Source organism: Stylophora pistillata, chromosome 7 (assembly GCF_964205215.1).
Source record: "Stylophora pistillata chromosome 7, jaStyPist1.2, whole genome shotgun sequence".
In the NCBI taxonomy this organism is placed as follows: domain Eukaryota; kingdom Metazoa; phylum Cnidaria; class Anthozoa; order Scleractinia; family Pocilloporidae; genus Stylophora; species Stylophora pistillata.
Genome location: NC_142525.1, coordinates 3,310,072 through 3,330,084, shown reverse-complemented (window position 1 = coordinate 3,330,084; position 20,013 = coordinate 3,310,072). Strand labels below are relative to the sequence as shown.

The following is a 20,013-nucleotide window of genomic DNA, read 5'->3' as shown; positions in this document are numbered from 1 at the left end:
TACGCTGTGGTGTTTACCATTTGTTAATTCTGACTCAGCCTCTTAATTGTACAACGTTAACAATCTAAATGTATCTATAGAAAGCTGTAGGTCCCTCGGGGAACTTTTCACTTATTATTGGCATGCAAATAGAAATTCAAAATTTCAGCAAGTTTATTTACATAACTCTTGTCAAATTTTTTTTGTTTTTTTGATTTTGTATACGGAAATGTTTAAGTTAATAGGACTACCGTACTTTGTACCCCTTCCATTTGAAAATATTATTTGTAGACACAGAGCTTCATCTTTAATAAGTGCTACCTTTTTTATTTTGTGCCTGATATGTCATGTTAATTCATCTTATCCGGAAGAAGCCCTTGATTGGTTTAAGGAAAAATTTAGTTTAATTTGAACACTGCTAATTCACTTGTCATCACACAAATGAACAAACATGCAACTACCAGTAAGCTTCTCATGAGAAAATGGCAGATGTTTGAGGCTGTAAGATGTTAGCACTCCAGTTTTTTGGGGAGCTGGAGAGTACTGATGAGTGATAAATGGATTTGATAAAAGGGTTAAGTGAAGCGTACATTAATTGTGTAAATAAAATAGCAGAACGAAGCTTAAGGAACCGAGAGATTTTAGAATTCTATTCAGTGATCTGAGTATATTAGAGCTCAGCTTTTAAACAAACAGAAAGCTGAATTGACTTCAGCAGCATTGGAAAAGTAACACATTTTAAATTGATAGAGTTGATAATTTCCTCAACAACAGAAATGTCGTGTTTGTTCATTACCAAGTTACTTTGCCGTCCTTCTTAGAGGGCAAATTGAATATGATTTTGTAGAAGAACGCCACCTATTTCTAACTATCACTGACTGCATGATAGCAAACCAGGAGGGTCAAGCCGTTTGCACGTTATTCAACTTTTTAAAACTATGATTCGCATTAATTCTTTCTTTAAAGAGCCAAGCCAAATTCCTTTTAGCACTCTTCATTTCCCACCAATTTTTCCCCCTCGACAAACTGTTTGTCTGGAAACAATTTTTTTATTTCAAATTAAACACGAACCCATAATTCCAATGATTCTTTATTAACTGAATCATATTCACTACAATTCAACAGTTTACTAGAACTAAAGGGAGGTATGGCTTCGAAGAAGACAATTGTGTTGTTATTTCTGTTTGTAACCACAGCACGTTTTTCCGCCGAAAACAACCCTAAAATTTCTCGTTTTCAATTTTTGAAACTTATAAAAATGAGAAGCTGATTGGATACACTGTCAAACAAAATATTTTTGTCTGCGTCTGCAAAGTGAAATTTTACCAGTATCTGTAAAATAAACAGAACATGAAGTCCTTTCAGAGTGACTTGGATAAGATAGCTGATTGGTGTAAGGATTATAAAATGAAAATAAACACAAAGAAATGTAAGATCATGAGAATTACTATGAAAAAGAGTCCTTTAGTTTGGGACTATTACCTAAACGGTGTACATATACATAGGGATTTAGGCCTTCTCACCAGCTCCAATTTATCATGGAACGCACACGTAGATTCTGTATGCGCTAGGGCTAATAAGATTCTTGGTCTGGTGAAAAGAACATGTAGAGATTTGAAAGATATCACTACATTGAAAACATTATACCGCAGTCTTGTCAGACCCCTGCTCGAGTATTCATGTGAAACCTGGAATCCTCATACAGAACGCAATATCAATAAAATAGAGGCAATTCAGAGGAGGGAAACTAAGTTTATTCTTAAATCTGATGAGGATTATGATGTTAGATTAAAGAAATTAAAATCACATAGTTTATTTCATAGAAGATACATCAGGGATGTTGTTTTTTTATTCAATTTAATGAATGGGCATTATGATATGGATATTTCTGATAAGTTGCTTTTCTGTGAAGATCGTAGTGTAGATTATAACTTAAGGAAGAATGATTCTCTTGACCTAGTTAGCGTGTACAGTAGAACAAATATTTTTAAATATAGCTTTTTTATCCGTGTTGTGAATGAATGGAACAGTCTTCCAAATAATATAAAGGATTCTGCTAGTATTTCTAGCCTTAAACATAAAGTTACTTCATTCCTTGGTAATACTTAGAATTTTTAGATTTGATTCAATGTAATACTTAGATATCAAACTCTATACTATGATAACTGTTTTTTAATATTATATCTTACTTGAGAGCATCCCTCGTATGGTGTCGAGGACGCTTTTGGATGCTGCCTCTCCATCATCATTATTTATTTATTCTGTTTATGTCTATGTATTTATTTATGCATCTATTTAGTAATTTAATTTAATCTAGATTTGGAGAAACTGTAATAAATAAAATAAATAAATAAATAAATAAATAAAAGAACATTACATGGCCGCTTTGGGATACCAATTTTATCTTCGAGTGGTGAAAATATCTCTCACCCGTTCGCTTCGCTCACTCGTAAGAGATACTTACAGCACCCGAAGATAAAATTCGTGTCCTCAAGTGGCTATGTTATATCCTCTATATATTTCATATGTATCCCAAAATACTAATGACAAGAGTGCGCTGACAACCTACGAAATGACTAACTGACTGATTGGCTGACTGACTGACTGAGCGACAGCTCGACCATCCGACTGACTGCCTGACTGACAGCCCGTTCAACCAACTGATTGAAAGCCCGAACAACTGACTGAATGCCTGATTGACAGCACAAACAACTTACTAACTGACTGATTGTCAAACTAACAATCCGACCAACTGACTGACTGACTGACAGCTCGACCAATTAAATAACTGGCTGCTAGGCAGGCTGACGGACAGATCCGCAACCAATCGAGGGGCAAACTAATCATCATTTAACTTGGGAATAAATATATCCAAAAGCTTGCAGATCGGAGTTTGAAGGCAATGGCTTCTCAAATCTTACCGCTCTCAAAATAGTTGAGCTACACGAAAAAACTTTTCGTCTACAAATGTCTTTTGTCAAATTTTTCATTGCCTTTCTTATGTTTCCGATACCCTACCGACCAAAGTTCTTCTTGGAACTGGCGCCTGACCTTAAAAACGTCAACGATAAATCTTGAGTGCTTGCTACCATTCCGTTTTCTTACTGTACCAAGATGTATCCCATCGCTTTGATATGTGTATCTCCGTAACCCCGAGAAGCTTCATTTCCACATGAATTGTCACTTACGTCCATCGACGACTCCGCTCCAAAGCCAATCCTGGAATCACAAGTGAAACAGTCATCTTCATTGTTACCAAGGATACCAATCCTCACCTTTGGCCACTTTGTCTCGTTACTTTCGGTCACAACGTTAAACCCTTCTTTGTTGCAATTGGATTGCAAGGAAGCTTGTGAACCAATCAGCAACTTCCACGTGTCACGATGTAGTGAAGTGTTACGGTGTTTTCCATCAGCAATCAGTGAGTGCAGAGAGCTAGCTTGCTTATTGATAACAGCGAAGTTGATGTGTTGTCCGATCTTCATACCAAGGCAGATCTTGGTGAACTGTGTGCTCCAGTAGGTTGGTAGTTTAACCTCTTGTGAGTCAAACCCAGTCTTTCCTCCTTCCAGATTAAAGGTTTCATTGTTGCTCCAGAGTTCAGAGTTGTAACGAAAAGTGTTCTGCATTGGTAAAAAAAAAAAAAAAAAAAGGGTAAAAGCTAACAATTTTGGTTTGTTCGTTGACCTTATTTATCACCAGTATTTTGCATATCAACAATCTTCAGGACTTTAATTTATTAGCTGAATTACATCAATGTAATACAGAACTGAAGCGACTGAATTGCCAAAGGACTGTGACAAAGAACACAGACAGACAAGTGATAAATGGGCAGATAGCCTGACCGACTGACAAACCTACTGGCTGGCTGACCACAAACAGATTGGCCCACAGGTTTACTCAGTGATCAGTCGCCTAGAGATATATTTTCGCACCTGTGTGCCATTCATTTTCATAACCAGCGTCCATCCGCCTCCACCGCATCCGTCAAGGTTAGTCATGTGACAGTACACGGAAACCTTCGCAGATTCTACCCTCAGTAAGTGAGCTTTGTTTAATGTGGACCTGATTTTAAATAAACAAGCAAACAAACAAAACAAAAAAAGCAATGAAACAGACAAGCTAGTAAACCCAAACGAGAAAAAAGATAAATATTAATCGGAACTGAATTGCAGCTAAAATTTTAAGACATAGTTTTACCTTGTGATATATATATTTATATATTTAGTATAATTTCAGAGCTGAGCAAAGAGTTTCAAGCAATCTGATTGGTCGAGTGGTTCCTTATATGACGCTATATAAACTGCTCCACGCGGTTTATATAAAATGTTAAAATAAAAAGTTAATAAATGTTACTAAAATGTTATGATTTTAGAAATTTCTCTGTCGTTCAGCTCTGAAATTATACTAAAACAATTATTCGCCTCAGGTTCGGTGAATATTGTCGAATAATCCCCTCGACTTCGTCTCGGGGATTATTCGACGATATTCACCTCGCCCTCGGCGAATAATTGTTAAATATAGCACATGCACTTCGCTACCCATTGGATCATAATGAAAGGGAACTTAGTTTCTTAAACATATTTTTCTGGGCCTAAGTTTTTTTTTACCATCTTGACATATTCACAAAACAAAAGTTGAAAATCTCTTTCGTGCTTTTTGCACTCTGCAGGTGTTCTGTTATATTCTCAAATTACTTGCAAGATGCACACAGTGCGTGTACCTTAGTACCAACCGATTTTCAATTGCGTAGGAAAATGAAAATCAAATTTCCTTTTCGTTTTCCTTTTTTGGTTTTTTTGTTTTTCGTTTTTCGCTGCACTGTAAAAAACAAAATTAGACTTCAATTTTCGTTTTTCGTTTTCTCATGGAATTTGGAAAACGGATGGCAGGTCAAGTCAAGTCGTTTTTCGTTTTCCGCCAATGGCCCTGAAACTGACATTCTGTGCATGGAAAATTCATAACTTCACGAGGAAATTCTAACCTAAAGTAACAACCAATCATGACAACAGATCCCCGCGGAGTAAGTGTAGACTAACGGTGGCCCACGACTGTCACGGGTAGGCCTAGCCACAAGTTGTTCGGCAACTTTTCGGCAACTTTTGAGATTTTCGGCAACTTTTTAGAATTTTGGCAACTTTTAGAATTTTCGGCAACTTTGGGCTTTTTGAGGTTCTTTGAAGCCACTTTCTTCGCGTTTTGAGCCACATTGGTCAGTTTTCGATAGACATTTATTCAATTTATTCTAAAATACAATAATTAGTTCCCCCCCCCCCCCCATGGGTTGATTTTTGTGATGCCTTATCACGAGGTCAGCGGTATCACGTTGCACGTTTTTCAAGATGGCGGACAATTACAGTGACTATTTGTTGATCAGGTGAAATGGAAAGAACCTCTGATATTATCACTGGACTTTGACAAATAAAGTTTTGATGAGAAGCAATGTGCGAATTTTTAATCTTTAACACCCAAAAAAGGTAACAAAAGCAGAAAAATTTTGGCAAGTCTTCGCCATCTTTTTGGAAATTCAGCAACTTTTCGGCAACTTTTTGAAAAAGTAGTAACTTTTTGGCAAATTTTAGACACTTTTATCGGCAACTTTTTTGGGATTCATCGGTAACTTGTGGCTAGGCCTAGTCACGGCAAAAGAAATAACCTCGCAGCAAAACAAAATAACCTCGAGGCAAAAGAAAAAAGAGTCACGGCAAAAGGAAAAAGACGCACGGCAAAAGAAAAAACCGCACATACAGCAAAAAATTGTCATTCAAGAACACACTTTCTTTGCTAGACTCACAGTAAAGGACAATTTCGTAACCCATCTTTTGAAATACACAGTGTCATGCGCAGTCAGTGTCTGACCCTTGAATGAATTTTAAAAGACTCGAAAAACAGAGGCTTTGGTTGAAATACAATTTTAGGCCAGGGTACGAATATAAGGTGATTCGTAATCCGCCATGTTAAAATACACAGCGTCATACGCAATACGTAGTCAGTATTTGAGCGATATCAGCCGCTCACCCTCACAATAATTTTAAATTTTGTTTTGTCGTGAGTTCAATGTTTTGCCCCGAGTTATTTTATTTTGCCGCGAGTTATTTTATTTTGCCGCGAATTATTTTATTTTGCCACGAGTTATTTTATTTTGCCGCGAGTCATCACGTTCGAAACATAACCACTTAAATATACCTACGCGGTACTCAGTTTAGCCAGTAGCTAAATGTATATCTACTAAACAAAGTTTCAGATATTTCAGTAATTATTATTTACAATTTCTTGCCATGTATTTCCTTGCAAGACGTCAGTAGTTCTGAAAAGAAATACACCCTGTCAGTATGTGATCGTAAGAGAGCCAGCACATTTTCACGCTAACCTCGTTCCCACGGCCTTTTCCGCCAACTAAGGGAAAAAGTCCTGGGAACAAGGTTGAACTTTACGCATCAGGCCCTGCCACAAGTTCTTAGAAAATTATGCTGAGGCTATCGTCAGGAGCCCATTACCTGCTATCGTGAGTTAACGGCAGAAGTTTTCAGCACGCTGACAAAATGAATTTAATGATTTAGTTTTTTCAGTATCGCGGCTGTTTATTTCAAAAGCTGTCGTTCAATTTTTTAAACCCATTTTCTTTTATTACTAGTGTTGTTCTTTTTTTAACGTCGCTTATTTAATTTGTTATTGACAGGTGCCAATTAACTTCAAGCTGAAGAAGCTACGCATACAGCCATACAATGTTTTCACAGCTTCGTAGCTGAGCTGTTGAAGAATAGAAATAAATAATTGTTTCATTGGTCAGTATATTCAACCATCACAAAGCCAAATCGACGTCCTCAACTAAAAACATTTTTTCAGCTGAGATATTTGATTGATGACGGCTTTTCTTTAGCTTCCCCGTTCTTATGAAGCAAAAGGAGAGATTTAAGCGTACTAAGCTACATTTATGAGTTTTATGCTTTCAAAAACTACATAGGTAGCTCCCAAAACACAGATCTGACCTCGGCAGAGAACTAAGGTCTTGAAATTCGTGGCTCTATCAGTTAAAACTCAGATGAGAGCGTTTTCGACAAGTTTTTCACAGTTAGCATTATAATCAGATTTTTTATTTAAAATGAATTCGCTTTTGTTGACAAAGAAAGGAAACCAAGGCTTTCTTTAGAAGCCCTGAATTGGTCGAAGAAAATGTTTAGGTTTGAACACTGTCAATAAATTTATTTAAAAAACGACTCGGCTCCTTGAAGTTCGACTGTTTTTTACGGTGAGATTAAAATTCTATTAAAACTACTATTTTTTATCTTCTTGGTATTCAAGACTTTTTACTCCGTCGGGAAATGACCAATTTAAAGCGGTCCGTTAGAAAAACGACTGATAATTAAAGATTTATTTCTGTTTGTGTGTGTGGTGTGTGCGGGGGGGGGGGGGGAGGGAGGGGAGGGGAAACGATTGTAAAAGCCAATATTAATTACTTTTAACCAATAACAAATTCGGTTGATCGAAATAGCTGAAAGCTGTCAATTGCTAATTAAACATCAAAATTAATTTCGCAACTTATAAGTGATCCCTAATTTCAAGTTTTTGCTTCGATTCTTCAAGTGAGGAAATCAAAGTGCTTGTAATCACCCACCGGTTTCGCATCTCTCACCAGTCCAAGGCAGTTTGCACAAGCAGGAAAAAGTTTGGCTTTTTTTGCTGGGAAAACATGATCCTCCGTTAAGGCAGCTAGCGAACAAACATCCCTGAAAAAATAAAAATTGCAAAATAAAAATGCCGAGAATATTATTTTGCTTGTCAGTTAGAGACTTAAACTGGAAAGAGAAGTTTCTTTGTTAAAGAAGTTGAAAGTCAAGATACAAACCATAAGGATTTAGACAGAAAATTACGGAAAAAAAGGAATTGAACGTATATTAGTTTAAAAGAGAGGTTAATATTTAATATACTGTCAACATTATAGATGAGGAGCGAAAGTGTTTCATTTCGAGTACTTCACATTTTTCGAAATAAAGTCTGTGAGTCCCTTGAAATTTTGAACAATGCGATAAACGCAATCCGTTCCTACTAACTTGTTGAATCTTCCAGGAAATTTTCAGCTTTAATTTGTGTTTCTAGTTGCTCTTTCGAAATGTCGAATAACTTGTAGTATCCTGCTGTTTACCTTGAGGAAAATAGAAAATGTTACTCCTTCGTGATCATCAAAGTTGTTTTTCTCATCTACAACGGAGATGTCGTGTTTGTTCAGTTCACAAACTCCTTCGTCCTCCTTCTTGGAGAAAAACTTGAAGTTTGTGGAAGAACACGACGCGGATCTCAAACATTCTTGACCGCACGATAGCATACTGGCAGAATTGAAACGTTTGAAAGCGTACCCTAAAAGCTGCTTATTCTCCATCGTTTTAATATTCGATGAACGACGAACTAAGTTTCCTTCAGCAACAAAAACAAAAGTTGTGAGCAATATCAAGAAAAGGGCTTCTTTCAAATTCATGTTTGAGCACAAATTTAGACTAGCCCACGTCAGTCCTGTTTGCTATGAATTAATTTCCCCCAAAGGCGCGGATCAGGCCAAGTCATTTGACAGGTTTGACAACCGTGAAAAATATAGTTCCCAATCCTTAAACACATATTGACAACAATTACCAATTTTATGGAAAATAGTCTCAGGTAAATAATAAAATTGAAGAAATTAAACACCTATCTTGATATAAAATAGAACTTGCTTCTTTGATACAGGTTTTCTGCTGTATCAATTCTACGTAAAATTTGTCCTTAATTTTTTACTATTATCCGTGCATCGCATAAATTATTCAGCTCGGCGGGTTCTTTTAAACCACCAATATTCAACGAAGCCTGCATTAAACTGCAGTAAGAGGTGGGTGTATTGTTCAGAGTTTTGGAATATAACGTCATTCTTTTCGTAAGTCATTGCAGTATTCAGCTTTTCCACAGTGACTATTCCATCGTTCATCATTTTTAAATGAATCCGGTAGGACTTTTTCATTAGCAGTAAAGTTCTAAAAGAGGAAACATACTGTACCTCTTTTTATTTGTACGAAACCATCACAACGGGATGCCAATAGCATTTCAGTTTCTTTACGACACGACATACTATCCGTGATGTCCTAATTAGAAAACACCTGTCATAAGCCGATATTCTCAAAGTTTATATCTACAGCAAGTGTACGCCTTAAAATCGCTTGTTTCGTGAAATTAACACTTTAATTTATTAATCGTTTTCCATGGTAATTTTATTTGGTCACGTGTATTTTACTTCACCTGAAAATCCATTTGTAAATTTGGGTTTTCTCAAAGTTTGTATCTACAAAAAGTCTACGCCGAAAAATCGCTTGTTTCGTGAAATTAACACTAGTTTATTTTCGGTTTTCCATGGTAAATTATTATTTGATCACGTGTATTTTACTTCACGTGAAAATCTATTTATAAATTTGGCTTTCGATTGACGTAATGTTTCCTCTTGTGAATATTGAGTCCACACGGAGAAGCAACTTAAAGTCAACGATTTCTTTTTTCGACATTAGCAAAGTCGCTGGACCTATGTCATGGATTAAACTCTACTGAGATCTCTTTTAGGTATTCGGGATACATGACATTTGAACTAAATAAGTACAAGCAAGCGAAATCGAAAGAGGACTGAGTTCCACAACAGCGACTGCTTCCTTACCCCTCCCCACAGAGTGGCCTTGAAGAAGCAAAACATTATGGCGGAAAATTTAGTCGACGATTTTGAAGTTCTTCACATAAAGGCTCTGGAAGACAACGATTATTCTCAATGGATGGAGAATTTACCAAATGAAAAACAACTATGTCCATTGAAAGATTTAGTGATCCCAGGGTCTCACGATTCGGGGACATTTTTTCTCGATCAAAACATGGAGATTGGTCCAGACGAGTCATCTGCCATTCAAACGCTCGGAAGTATTTTTGGAAAGGTAGCAAAGTCTGTCATCCACAGTTGGTCTGTCACACAGTCAATGACAATTTACGAACAGCTTTTGTCAGGGATTCGTTATCTGGATCTCCGAGTCGCCTACAGAGCCGAAGAGAAAACGATACGTGTGCTACACGGGTTGTATGGTTGGACGATAGACCAAGTCTTGGACGAAGTGAACCGGTTTGTGGCCAATTATCCGAAAGAGATTGTCATTTTAGACTTCAATCATTTCTACAAAATGGATCAAGCTGCCCATGAAAAACTTGCAGATACCCTGCTTGCATCGTTCAGCGAGATTTTCCGCGTTCCCGGCGCAGATGGCCCGAATGTCACTCTTCAAGAAATGTGGGGGAATGAAGAAAAGGTCATAATTATTTATCACGACTATGGCGTAGTCGATGCTTACCCCTGTTTCTGGCCACCCCATTTAATCTGCTCCCCGTGGCCGAACACTGCGGATAGGAAACTACTGATAGAGTTTCTCAACAAACAGTCAAAAGCGTCCAGTTTTTCGGAAGATGCCTTTCAAGTGACACAAGCTATTCTCACACCACAAACTTCAACTGTGATTCAAAACATGACAAGCACTTTAAAAGATGTTTTGGCTTCGAGATGCAACTGCCATGTAACTGGGTGGCTAAAGGCTCTTTGTGGTACGAAGTGTCACAAGTTTAATATTATCATCGCTGACTTCGTTGAATTTGGCGATTTTATCCCAACTGTCATCAGCCTGAATTATTTTTTCTAAAACACTAATATGTTGAAAGACTATATAAAAGTGAAGCCGAAGTTTTGATAACCAAAGACGAGGCTGTTGAAAAGGGCTATCTAGAAAACGGATTAAATGGGGATATAAATCCATCCTTAACCAAAGCCATGGCCCCTAATATTCCTGGCATCCTGCAATGAGTCAGCAAATTAAAATTGCATTCTTAAGCTTTGCTCACACCAGGCTTGGGCATGAGTCTCACGTCTATAGAATAAAAACATTGATCTTGGGGCAGATTATGCTTGCTAAGTAATTCCTTATGCTAAGCTAAAAACCCTGCTTTGTTACAGCTTTGACAGACACGCTTTTTAAAGATACATGATTCAAAAGAAATATGCTAGAACTACCGTAATCTGGGCCAAATGGATTCTGTAAATAACTGCACTTTCCCCAATATCTCAGTGTTTCAAAGACAAGGTACGGGGGGGGGGGGGGCAGATTGCATTGGAACTCATCAGGATGTGTTAGTAAGGAGAGATCAGATCCTCTTGTGAAAATATCATACCACTGGCTTGTAAAAAAGATGGAGGATATGGTATACAGCAGTAGTGAAATGTTCAACAGCTACAACCAAATCACACTGACCTCCTTGTAAGGCTAGGTTAGTTCCGTGAGGTATCATTCTGTAATATAGAGACATAAATCCAGCATCAAACATAATATCTTGGCCTAGAGATGGAAGAAATATAGCTTTGGGTATTTTTGGCTTGTGAAAGATCCACCTAAATAGAATGGTTTATCAGCTAACCCTTAAACTCCTATGAGTGACTAAGACAGAATTTCTCCTCACGTTATCAATACAATATTAAGCAGACAAGTGATGAGAATACAGAAAAATGTAAATTAGGGGATTCTTAGTTGATCCAGTACTGAATTCTCCAAAACTAATATCAAGAATTTTATAGCAGACGGTAAGGAGAATAATTGCCAATGAGATCTTGGGAGAGGGCTAAGTGGAATTATGACTTTGCATTCTGGAAAGATAACCCTAAAAGGCAAAGTTGAGAATGGTCACTTTAATATCAGAGTAGTATTGTATTCGGTGGCCGATATTCTGACCAAGAGAATCAGGGCTCAATGCTAACTTTTCAATGTTCTAGACAAGTGGCTGGTGACATCTTAGATGCTACGACAAAGTCAGTTCATTTACGAGCCAAACTGGCTAGTGGAAACCCAAAACCACTAGCCAAAACTGAATTATTACTAGTCTGTGGCTAGTGGGCTACCGTTAGTGTCGAGTCCTGAAGATTGCCACTTATGAGAGCATGCCCCAATCAAGTTTAATTTAGAGAGTGCATATCTAATACTTGTTACTTAAAACACACTTGGAGAAAGTTATTCTTATTATCTTTGCTGATTGAATGTGTTTTTGATGAGAGAGAATTCAAAAAATTTATTGAAAAAAAAATTGTGCAATTTGTTAAGTTCAAATTAGCTATTTATTAGCAGATCCTCGGCTCAAATTTAAACATTCCTGGGAGAGTGCTCTTTAAACAGCAAAGCCCTGCAATATACCTGTGGTTTATATTCCATCGTTAACTTCCTTTTTTTTTTTCGAGTGAAAACATATGTTAAACAGGTTTTTTTTCTTTTAGCCCTATCAGTGACATTGATGTACAAATTAATGTACAAGTGGAATTGTATTGTACAAGTGGAATCGTATTGATGTACAATTAAAATATGTGCCGATAAAATAATATATAAAATAAAATTATCATTTGACCATCTCTAAATGGAGTTTACATACATCTACCTTAACTTTAACTTAAAAGTGAAGCTGGACTTGCAGTGGCGTATCCAGGGGGAGGGTCCGGGGGGTTCGGACCCCCCATCAGACCTGACGCTTACAACTTTGACACTGAAATTTTTATACCCGCAGGATCGTATATCACTTTTTAACTGGCTGATTTTTTAAATGAATGAATCCAAGTAAATGGTAAGTGGCCAAGGAATTATAACGTGCAACCACAACTGGTGGGAGGGGGTGTGGGGGAGAGGTAATTTGCCTCAAAAGAGTCCAACAGTCCTTTCTGAACCAAAGTTTGGACCCCCCCCATCAAAAATTCCTGATCCGCCCCTGACTTGTAAAATCCAGTAGTATGTTGATCAGCACTTAACCATCAACTGTTTGTGATTAAGAGAGAAATCTTAATTTTCACTGTCCTTTCACAGCCATTGTCAGTGTTTCTCAAGACACAGACCATTCCCCTACCCTCAACTTTCAGGAGATGGTCTGGCAGCCATAAACTACCCCTTTCAATGTCTTAAATCACTAAAAAAGCAGCTGCACACCTAGCTACCCCTCCCCTAAACCAACAACAGGCTGCTGTCAACAAGTCAGGGTTAATGATGGTTTAGGGGAGAAGTGGGTGCACAGTTCAAATTTCCTCATATATATTGGTTGTGGTCCAAAAGGTCACATACAAGTAATCATACATTCATAACATGACTATTGTGGCTGTGGTAGCCAAAATTTCAAACCTCAAACTTCCCAATTTCCTGCTTACAGCATGGCCCTTTCCTTCCTTTTTGCTCTTCCCTTGCACCCTTGCACCCTTGCACATTCACCCTCCCTCCCCTGCGCGCTGCTGTACTTACACCCTTGTATCAAAGCAATGATGTCATCGTCCCCGTCCAGTTGTGAGTAGCCCTGGGAACGAATTAAGTCATGGCCGGTGTGATCATAAAGAACGTGGGTTTCAGTTTCCGGCGAGATCAGCAAATTTGGCAATTGGTCATTAGTCTGTGACGATGGCGCAAGAATCACTGTCAGAAAAATATATCAGCCTTAGTTTGACTGCTCGATATGCACGTTCATGGAAGACTTGGGAAGGAATCCGTGAACTTGTCCAAAACTGGCACGATGGAGTGTATCTCTCGCTGGAGAAATTAAACGCCGTGTCGAGTTCAAGAGTGATCTTTCAGCATATGAAAGAAAAAGATTCTCTCTTGTATAAAGCAATTTTAACAGCTGGAGATTTCCTTAAGTCAGAGAGGAAAGCAACGGAAGACAGGGGCTCGGATGACCGAGAGTTTAGTGGGACGAATCGAACGCGAAGACCTGATGATCAAACCTTCAATTCTTCAGTAACTGACAACAGAGTCAGAGGCGCTGAAAATAGAGGCTCTATCGACATTGAACTAGGGCGAATCGATTATAATCCCACCAGAAAGAAGCTGACTTTGATAAACCATGATACAGAGCTTATGAGAAAAGTGTTGCTCCTCGGGTTCTCAAATAAAGCTTCAAACAAGGAGGTGATTGGACAGTTCGGCGAAGGACTGAAAGTTGGGGCACTAGCTTTGGTGAGGGAAGGAAGGGTACTTACTATGAAGACTGGTAAAGACCAGTGGAGATTTGGTTTATCCCATGATGAGACATTTGATGAAGAAGTTCTGACAGTATTTGTTGATGACAGGTGGAAGGAAAGCAATGACGATGATGATGGCAATGATGATGACGATGATGATGATGATGAAAATAATGAGACGAGCCTTGGACAGAAAAACACCTCTGTTGCAGTCTTTCCTCTCTGTCTTGAAGACTGGGAAGTCTACTTGACAAGGTTCCTCTTTCTCAGCCCACCTACAGACTCTGTCAAGTCTGTGGCAGGAACTTTGCTTTTAGGTGATCATTACAAAGGTCAACTTTATGTCAAAGGTGTCTGGGTGTCGGACCTGTCTAAGGATGGATTAGCATCAGGAGTTGACTTCGTTCACCTCAGGATTGACAGAGATCGAAGAGCTGTCGTTCATCTCAGTGACATAGATCATCAGATAAGCAGTATGTGGGTACAAGCAATACAAGAACGACCAGATCTGATTCCACACTATTATCGCCTCTTGGAGGAGAACAAAACTTCTGATGTGCGTCATGCAAATTTTTACCTTAATGAGAAGTCTTCCTTACTTCTAGCACAACAGTTCTTCACTGTTCATGGATCTATGGCATATCCTGTACCAAACACAGTTTCATCAGATTTACTTACTGAAATAAAAAGGGAAATTAATAAAAAACTGGTGCTGTGTAATGAGGCCTTGATGCAAGTGTTATACAATTCTGGTATAGTGGAACCCTTGGAGACAGTCTTGTCAAATACTTCAACAAAGAAATCAGTTATAATTCCTTTCGCAGAATTGACTCCCGAAGAAATTGATGTTCTGCGGCATGTTGAAAAGCTTATGAAGTTGTGCAAGGCAGAATTCTGCATGGCTACCATAGATATTTCAGAATCTTCAGGAACTACAAGTGTTGTAAATTCAAAGGATCTTGGTCATTATGATGTCCCTCGCATTTTGTTGAGTGGCAAGATAGATCACTATTGTGAAAAACTTCAAATGAAGTGTTTCTGTAGAGAAGCTTTGATTGTGTCAAAGATCTTATCTCTCCAACCAGACGAGCTGGTACAAGGTTAGTTTACAGAAGTCAATGAATGGAAAGCAAAGAAGTTCAGCTCTGAACCCTCAAGGTGAAGAGTGAGAAACTCAGTGAAGCCTATGATGTGTATGATTACTTAAAAAAAAAAAGAGTCAAATGACATCACCTACGTGGCCGATCTTGCTAGGAGCCATCCTGGTTTCTAATAAGCATGATTGGGAGATGACCATCTGCATTCGATGCTTATCCCTGTCACGTCTTCCTCTTCCCTTGCACAGCATTTTGAATAAATGCACAGTTAATATTTAAATAAATTGGTTTTTAGGAGTGGCAACTACCTTTTGCAGACTGTATTATAAAAAATGTATTATGAAACAATTGTTCAATTAAGGGTTTTAGGAGGGGGCGGGGCTGAGTGGTTAGGGTGCTGGACTTGTAATTCGGTGTCTTGGGTTGAAGTCCTCCACCCTGCCACTCATTGGATTAATTTTGTTCTCGGTCGCCCCTAGTTGAACTCCCTGGCTGCACTCTGTAAATAGCCCACTGGTCTGCCTCCTACCAGTGGGGATTTTTAAGCACTTAGTTTACATTGTGGCTGAAAATCCCCTGAGGGGGAGCTTCAATTTACATATTTATATTTTATATTTATTATATTTAATGTCATAAATATCAAACCTTGTGTCTGAGTGATCTAATTCAGTCTTCAGCTTTGGTGGATAACTCAGACCTCGGAATTGATAATTCATGGTATCATGCTCAATCTTTTCCTGACCAATAATTGCTTATTTTCTTTGTACATTTATTTATTTTTGTCACATTTTCCTTGCAGCTGGAAGTGATCCATCGTATAACTGCAATAAAAGTTTTGTCAAATTGTTGGCATCATTATCAATGCAGGTTTGCAAACTGAACTTACCATTTTGCCAAGATTTGCATGAAGTTCCACAATCCATGCAAACTTCCCTAAACTTATCAGTGATCAAGGAGAGAGAGGAGACTTTGCAGGTTAGTGCCCAAAGAGATGACTTTTGCATTGTGGGATGGTAAATTCTGAACATAAGCCAATTGGCTTTTTCTACCAAAGCTTTTTCCAATATCTCTAACATGAGTAAAGAATCTGATCCCACCGTGTGGGCCAATGCATGGATCGACACAGTACCAACATGTCGGCTGACACACTAGCCACACAATACCAATGCATTGGCAGGCAATACCAACACTGGCCTCTAAGGATGCCAACATGAATGGATGGAAAAATACAAATTGCTACTCCCTGCAGGTGTGAAGTCAGTGCATAGCAGGCTACAGGGAGCCCAATAAATCAATAGCTTTCCAGGCCCGACTGTTCATAGTCTTGGGACATGACCTTTCAAATGAAAAATTTGCTTACATTTCAGAGAGAAAAGGATCTTCTTAGTGCACAGCTTTCTGAAAGAGATAAAAGCCATGCTCAGGAGCTTTTAAAACTTCAGTCCAAAATTTCTGCCTTGGAGAAAGACTTGGTACTTCAACAAGTAAACTTGGTCAATGTTGAGCAGGAAATCAGTGAAAGATGGAAGAAATCTCTACAAGACTTGCATATGGAAATGTCTAACACAATAACTGATCTTAAAAGAGACAAGATTTTCTACCAGGAAAAATTAGCAGCTGCAGCAGAAGACATGAAGAACCAGCAAAAGGCACACTCTCATAAAGTTAGCATTTTAAATGACAGGAACGATATACTGCGAAAAAGACTCGCTGATAAGTTTGAGAAACTCTCCAAGGTTGTGGTGGCTTCTAAGGATACTGACAACTCCATGGTTGAAATATTGAAATCAGCAACCAGAGAGATTGAAGAAATGTGGTTTCAAAAGGATAATTGCATTATATGCACTCTTGAGAAACCCAACTGTGTTGTCATCCCTTGTCGTCATCAGATCACTTGTTTTAAGTGCACTTCATACTTGGAAAGGTGCTCATATTGTAGAGGGCCCATAGAGCAAAAGATTCTCACTTATAGTCTGTAGTGATAATGTTCCATTCTTAAACCCTCAGAATTGATCAACATGTAACAGCACTCAACACTAACTAGCCAAGTGGCAAGTGACATCTTAGATGTTATGACAATTTCAGTTTGTTTACTAGCCAAACTGACAAGTGGAAATTGAAAATCACAAGCCAAAACTGAATTTCTACTAGTTTGCGGCTAGTGGGCTACCATTAGTGTCAAGCCCTGATGTAAATGCCCCCTTTAATAATTATCTATACATTATGTTGCAACCAAGTTATAAGAATACTCAAACTTATCGGGTAGTTGTTGCTTTAATCCAACACCAAATTCTTACAAGTAATTTACTTGGAAATTGTAGAAGGTAGAGGGGAGAATCATCAATCAGATCTTGAGAGTAAAAGGATTGACTGTCATATTTATTCTGCCAATAAGAAAGGTCATTGGATAATCATAGGCCAGACCTAGAGTTTTGAGCTTTTAAGTTTTTACAGATTTGTACAGTGTACAGGTGAGAGAACAATAGGACACGTAGTCCCCTACTAGGTTCACCCACCTAAACCAACCCCAACCCACCCATGCCACCCCAGGGGAGGACATCCATCACACAGTAATCTCGTGCGTGGGAAATTAATGTCTCCTGCCCCCTAACCCTGCAGGAGACAGGACCTCCATTTAATCGTCCCTATCTGCGAAGACTAGAATATCTAACCATTTCTTGATGTTATAGAAAGGTAGCATATTCTTCTCAATTATTTTAAGACCTTGAGTGTTGGTCCGGCCAGGGCTCGAACCATGGACCTCCCGCACAACAGTCCAGCGCTCTATCCATTGTGCTAACCATGAGTCACTGTAACTTAACTCCCAGAAGTGATTAACTTTTAAATTTTCCCTATAATATCCATACATGATCCCACAAAGAGGTCATAAGAAATAATACTCAAACTTATCAGGTAGAAGTTGTCACCTTGATTGAAGACCAAATTCTCATAACCAATTTACAAGGAAATGAGTAGCAACTAGAGGGGAGAAATCATAATTAGATTTTGGGAGTTAAAAGGTTGACAAGTCTGTGGGACAAACTGCAACATGAATACTATTTCCAAAACAAGTCAGCAACTTATTTTATTGCTATAATCAGAGAGAAAATTCCAATGACCTTATGATACTGTGCAAATCCATTAACCCTTAAGAGTGACTGGAATCTGATGTGTCCTTCCAGTACCACTGATGAATCAAAGATCAAAGTCCTAATAATAATAATAATAATAATAATAATAATAATAATAATAATAATAATAATAAATTAACAATAATAATAAATGACAATTTGTATTTTGCCCTATCCAAAAGCTCTAAGGTGCTTCACAATCAAGGTAAAAAGTAAAATAATAATAAAGGAAATGATCCTCACCCTGAGAAGCTGTAAAGAGAACAGTATGAAGAATAGTAATGTTGGGGTGTTAAACGATACTGGTTATTCCTACTCATTTGGGAGAGGGTCTGTCACACATTTGCAAGTGGAGTTCCCACAATTACTTATCTCTAAGCTATGCAATTTTAGTATATACACACTCAGTGATCTTGGCATTTCAAGCAGTCTGATTGGTTTGCTATCTTGGGCTAATCAACAATGTACACCTCCGAGTGAATGGATAATGTGAAAAACAAAATGGCGGGCGTAAACTCACGTTTTGCTGAAGTTTCAGAAGCAGAAATTGCCTTTAAATGGCTTCCTTTTAATTTTGTCAAGATCACTTCATGTTTATATACTAAAACAATTATTCTTTTCAATCTCCGCGAATAGTGGCTATCAGGAATATTTACCCCACCGCTTTGCAGCTCAGTAAATATTTAGCCACTCGATTTCAAAGAATAATTGTTAAATATAACAACTTTTATGGCAGTGCAACGATATTCAATGACCTGTCGCAATTTTTGGAAAGATTTCCATATAACCCCATACCGATCAAAAACAAAGCCATAGTCCCAAAGGAAATCTGTTGTTTTGCTTCTGCTTTCCTTTATCCAAGAATTGAATGCATAATGAAGTATGGGGTTATACGGAAATCTTGCTCAATTTTTTTTATATAAACTTTCATTTAACGTAGAGCTTCCCGTCTGAGAAAATACTTTAGTAGGAGTATAATATGCCTCAGTTGACTTTGTCACTATTACATGTTTTGCTGCAGAAGAAAAATTGAAAGAACTAAAACTTATTTTAACTAGTTACTTGGAATTATTCCTTTCTCAAATCGTTATCTTTCGAGCGATTTTAGCGGCCTGTTGTGCTTTGAGAACTGAGTCATTCACTCGATGTCTTTCTACAAGTTCAGTTCCCATGAAATAGCCTTCTTGTCGCGGTCTTCCATGACTACCGTCTGGGAAAGTAATTCGACCCTCGCCATCGACTCTTCCACTTTGAAACCTGCCTTCAAAGCGCATCCCATCACTGCGCGCGAAAGCTCCAAAGCCGTGGTATTTTCCGTTTTCAAATTCGCCCTCGTACAGGGAACCGTCAGGGAACTTTGCAACACCGTGTCCATGGCAGAACCCGTTTTGAAATTGTCCAGTATATTTCGTTCCGTCGACTAAAGTAAGATCGCCAATCCCGTGTTTTCTGCCATCGTTATTCCACTCCCCATCGTATGTGTCGCCGATAGGGTACGTGAATTTGTGCCTGGCTATCGCTTGGGAACTGGGAGAGGACATCTCGACAAGTTGTTTAAGCTTGCTCAACTTTGATTATTGCGAAATGCAAATAGTGAATCGAAACTACCCTGAAGGAAAATTAAGGCAGATGCTTCTCAACAAATTTGGCGCCCTGGTGATGAGACAACAGCTGAAATATCAAAATAACAATGCCCTTACGGCCTCCTGCAAATTACTCGGGAAGAAATAAGATAGAATCTAATCAAAGCCATCAGTTTGGATTGCATTTGCATATCACTCGAAGACCC

The 20,013-nt window shown here is 38.3% G+C and overlaps 4 protein-coding genes across 4 annotated transcripts; 2 read left to right on the top strand and 2 right to left on the bottom strand.

The window, feature by feature from the left end:
- Window positions 1–1,711: 1,711 nt before the first annotated feature.
- On the bottom strand, window positions 1,712–8,541 carry LOC148726190 (uncharacterized). The gene is made up of 5 exons (XM_088726991.1): window positions 8,123–8,541; window positions 7,595–7,706; window positions 6,247–6,286; window positions 3,915–4,044; window positions 1,712–3,602 (listed from the first exon to the last, which is right to left on the bottom strand). The coding sequence occupies exons 1-5, from the start codon at window positions 8,450–8,452 to the stop codon at window positions 3,081–3,083; spliced, it is 1,134 nt and encodes a 377-aa protein (XP_088583117.1). The 5' UTR covers window positions 8,453–8,541; the 3' UTR covers window positions 1,712–3,080.
- Window positions 8,542–9,435: 894 nt separating this feature from the next.
- On the top strand, window positions 9,436–12,418 carry LOC111342975 (PI-PLC X domain-containing protein 3). Its single transcript, XM_022950102.2, has one exon. The coding sequence runs from the start codon at window positions 9,684–9,686 to the stop codon at window positions 10,662–10,664; it is 981 nt and encodes a 326-aa protein (XP_022805837.2). The 5' UTR covers window positions 9,436–9,683; the 3' UTR covers window positions 10,665–12,418.
- A 928-nt stretch (window positions 12,419–13,346) lies between these two features.
- LOC111342968 (uncharacterized) lies at window positions 13,347–19,283 on the top strand. The gene is made up of 3 exons (XM_022950097.2): window positions 13,347–15,096; window positions 15,893–16,068; window positions 16,461–19,283. Exons 1-3 carry the CDS (start codon window positions 13,437–13,439, stop codon window positions 17,070–17,072), a joined length of 2,448 nt encoding a protein of 815 aa, XP_022805832.2. The 5' UTR covers window positions 13,347–13,436; the 3' UTR covers window positions 17,073–19,283.
- Window positions 18,148–19,999, bottom strand: LOC111342970 (MORN repeat-containing protein 4-like). The gene has a single exon (XM_022950099.2). It carries the CDS (start codon window positions 19,763–19,765, stop codon window positions 19,304–19,306), a length of 462 nt encoding a protein of 153 aa, XP_022805834.1. The 5' UTR covers window positions 19,766–19,999; the 3' UTR covers window positions 18,148–19,303.
- Between the last annotated feature and the right edge of the window lie 14 nt (window positions 20,000–20,013).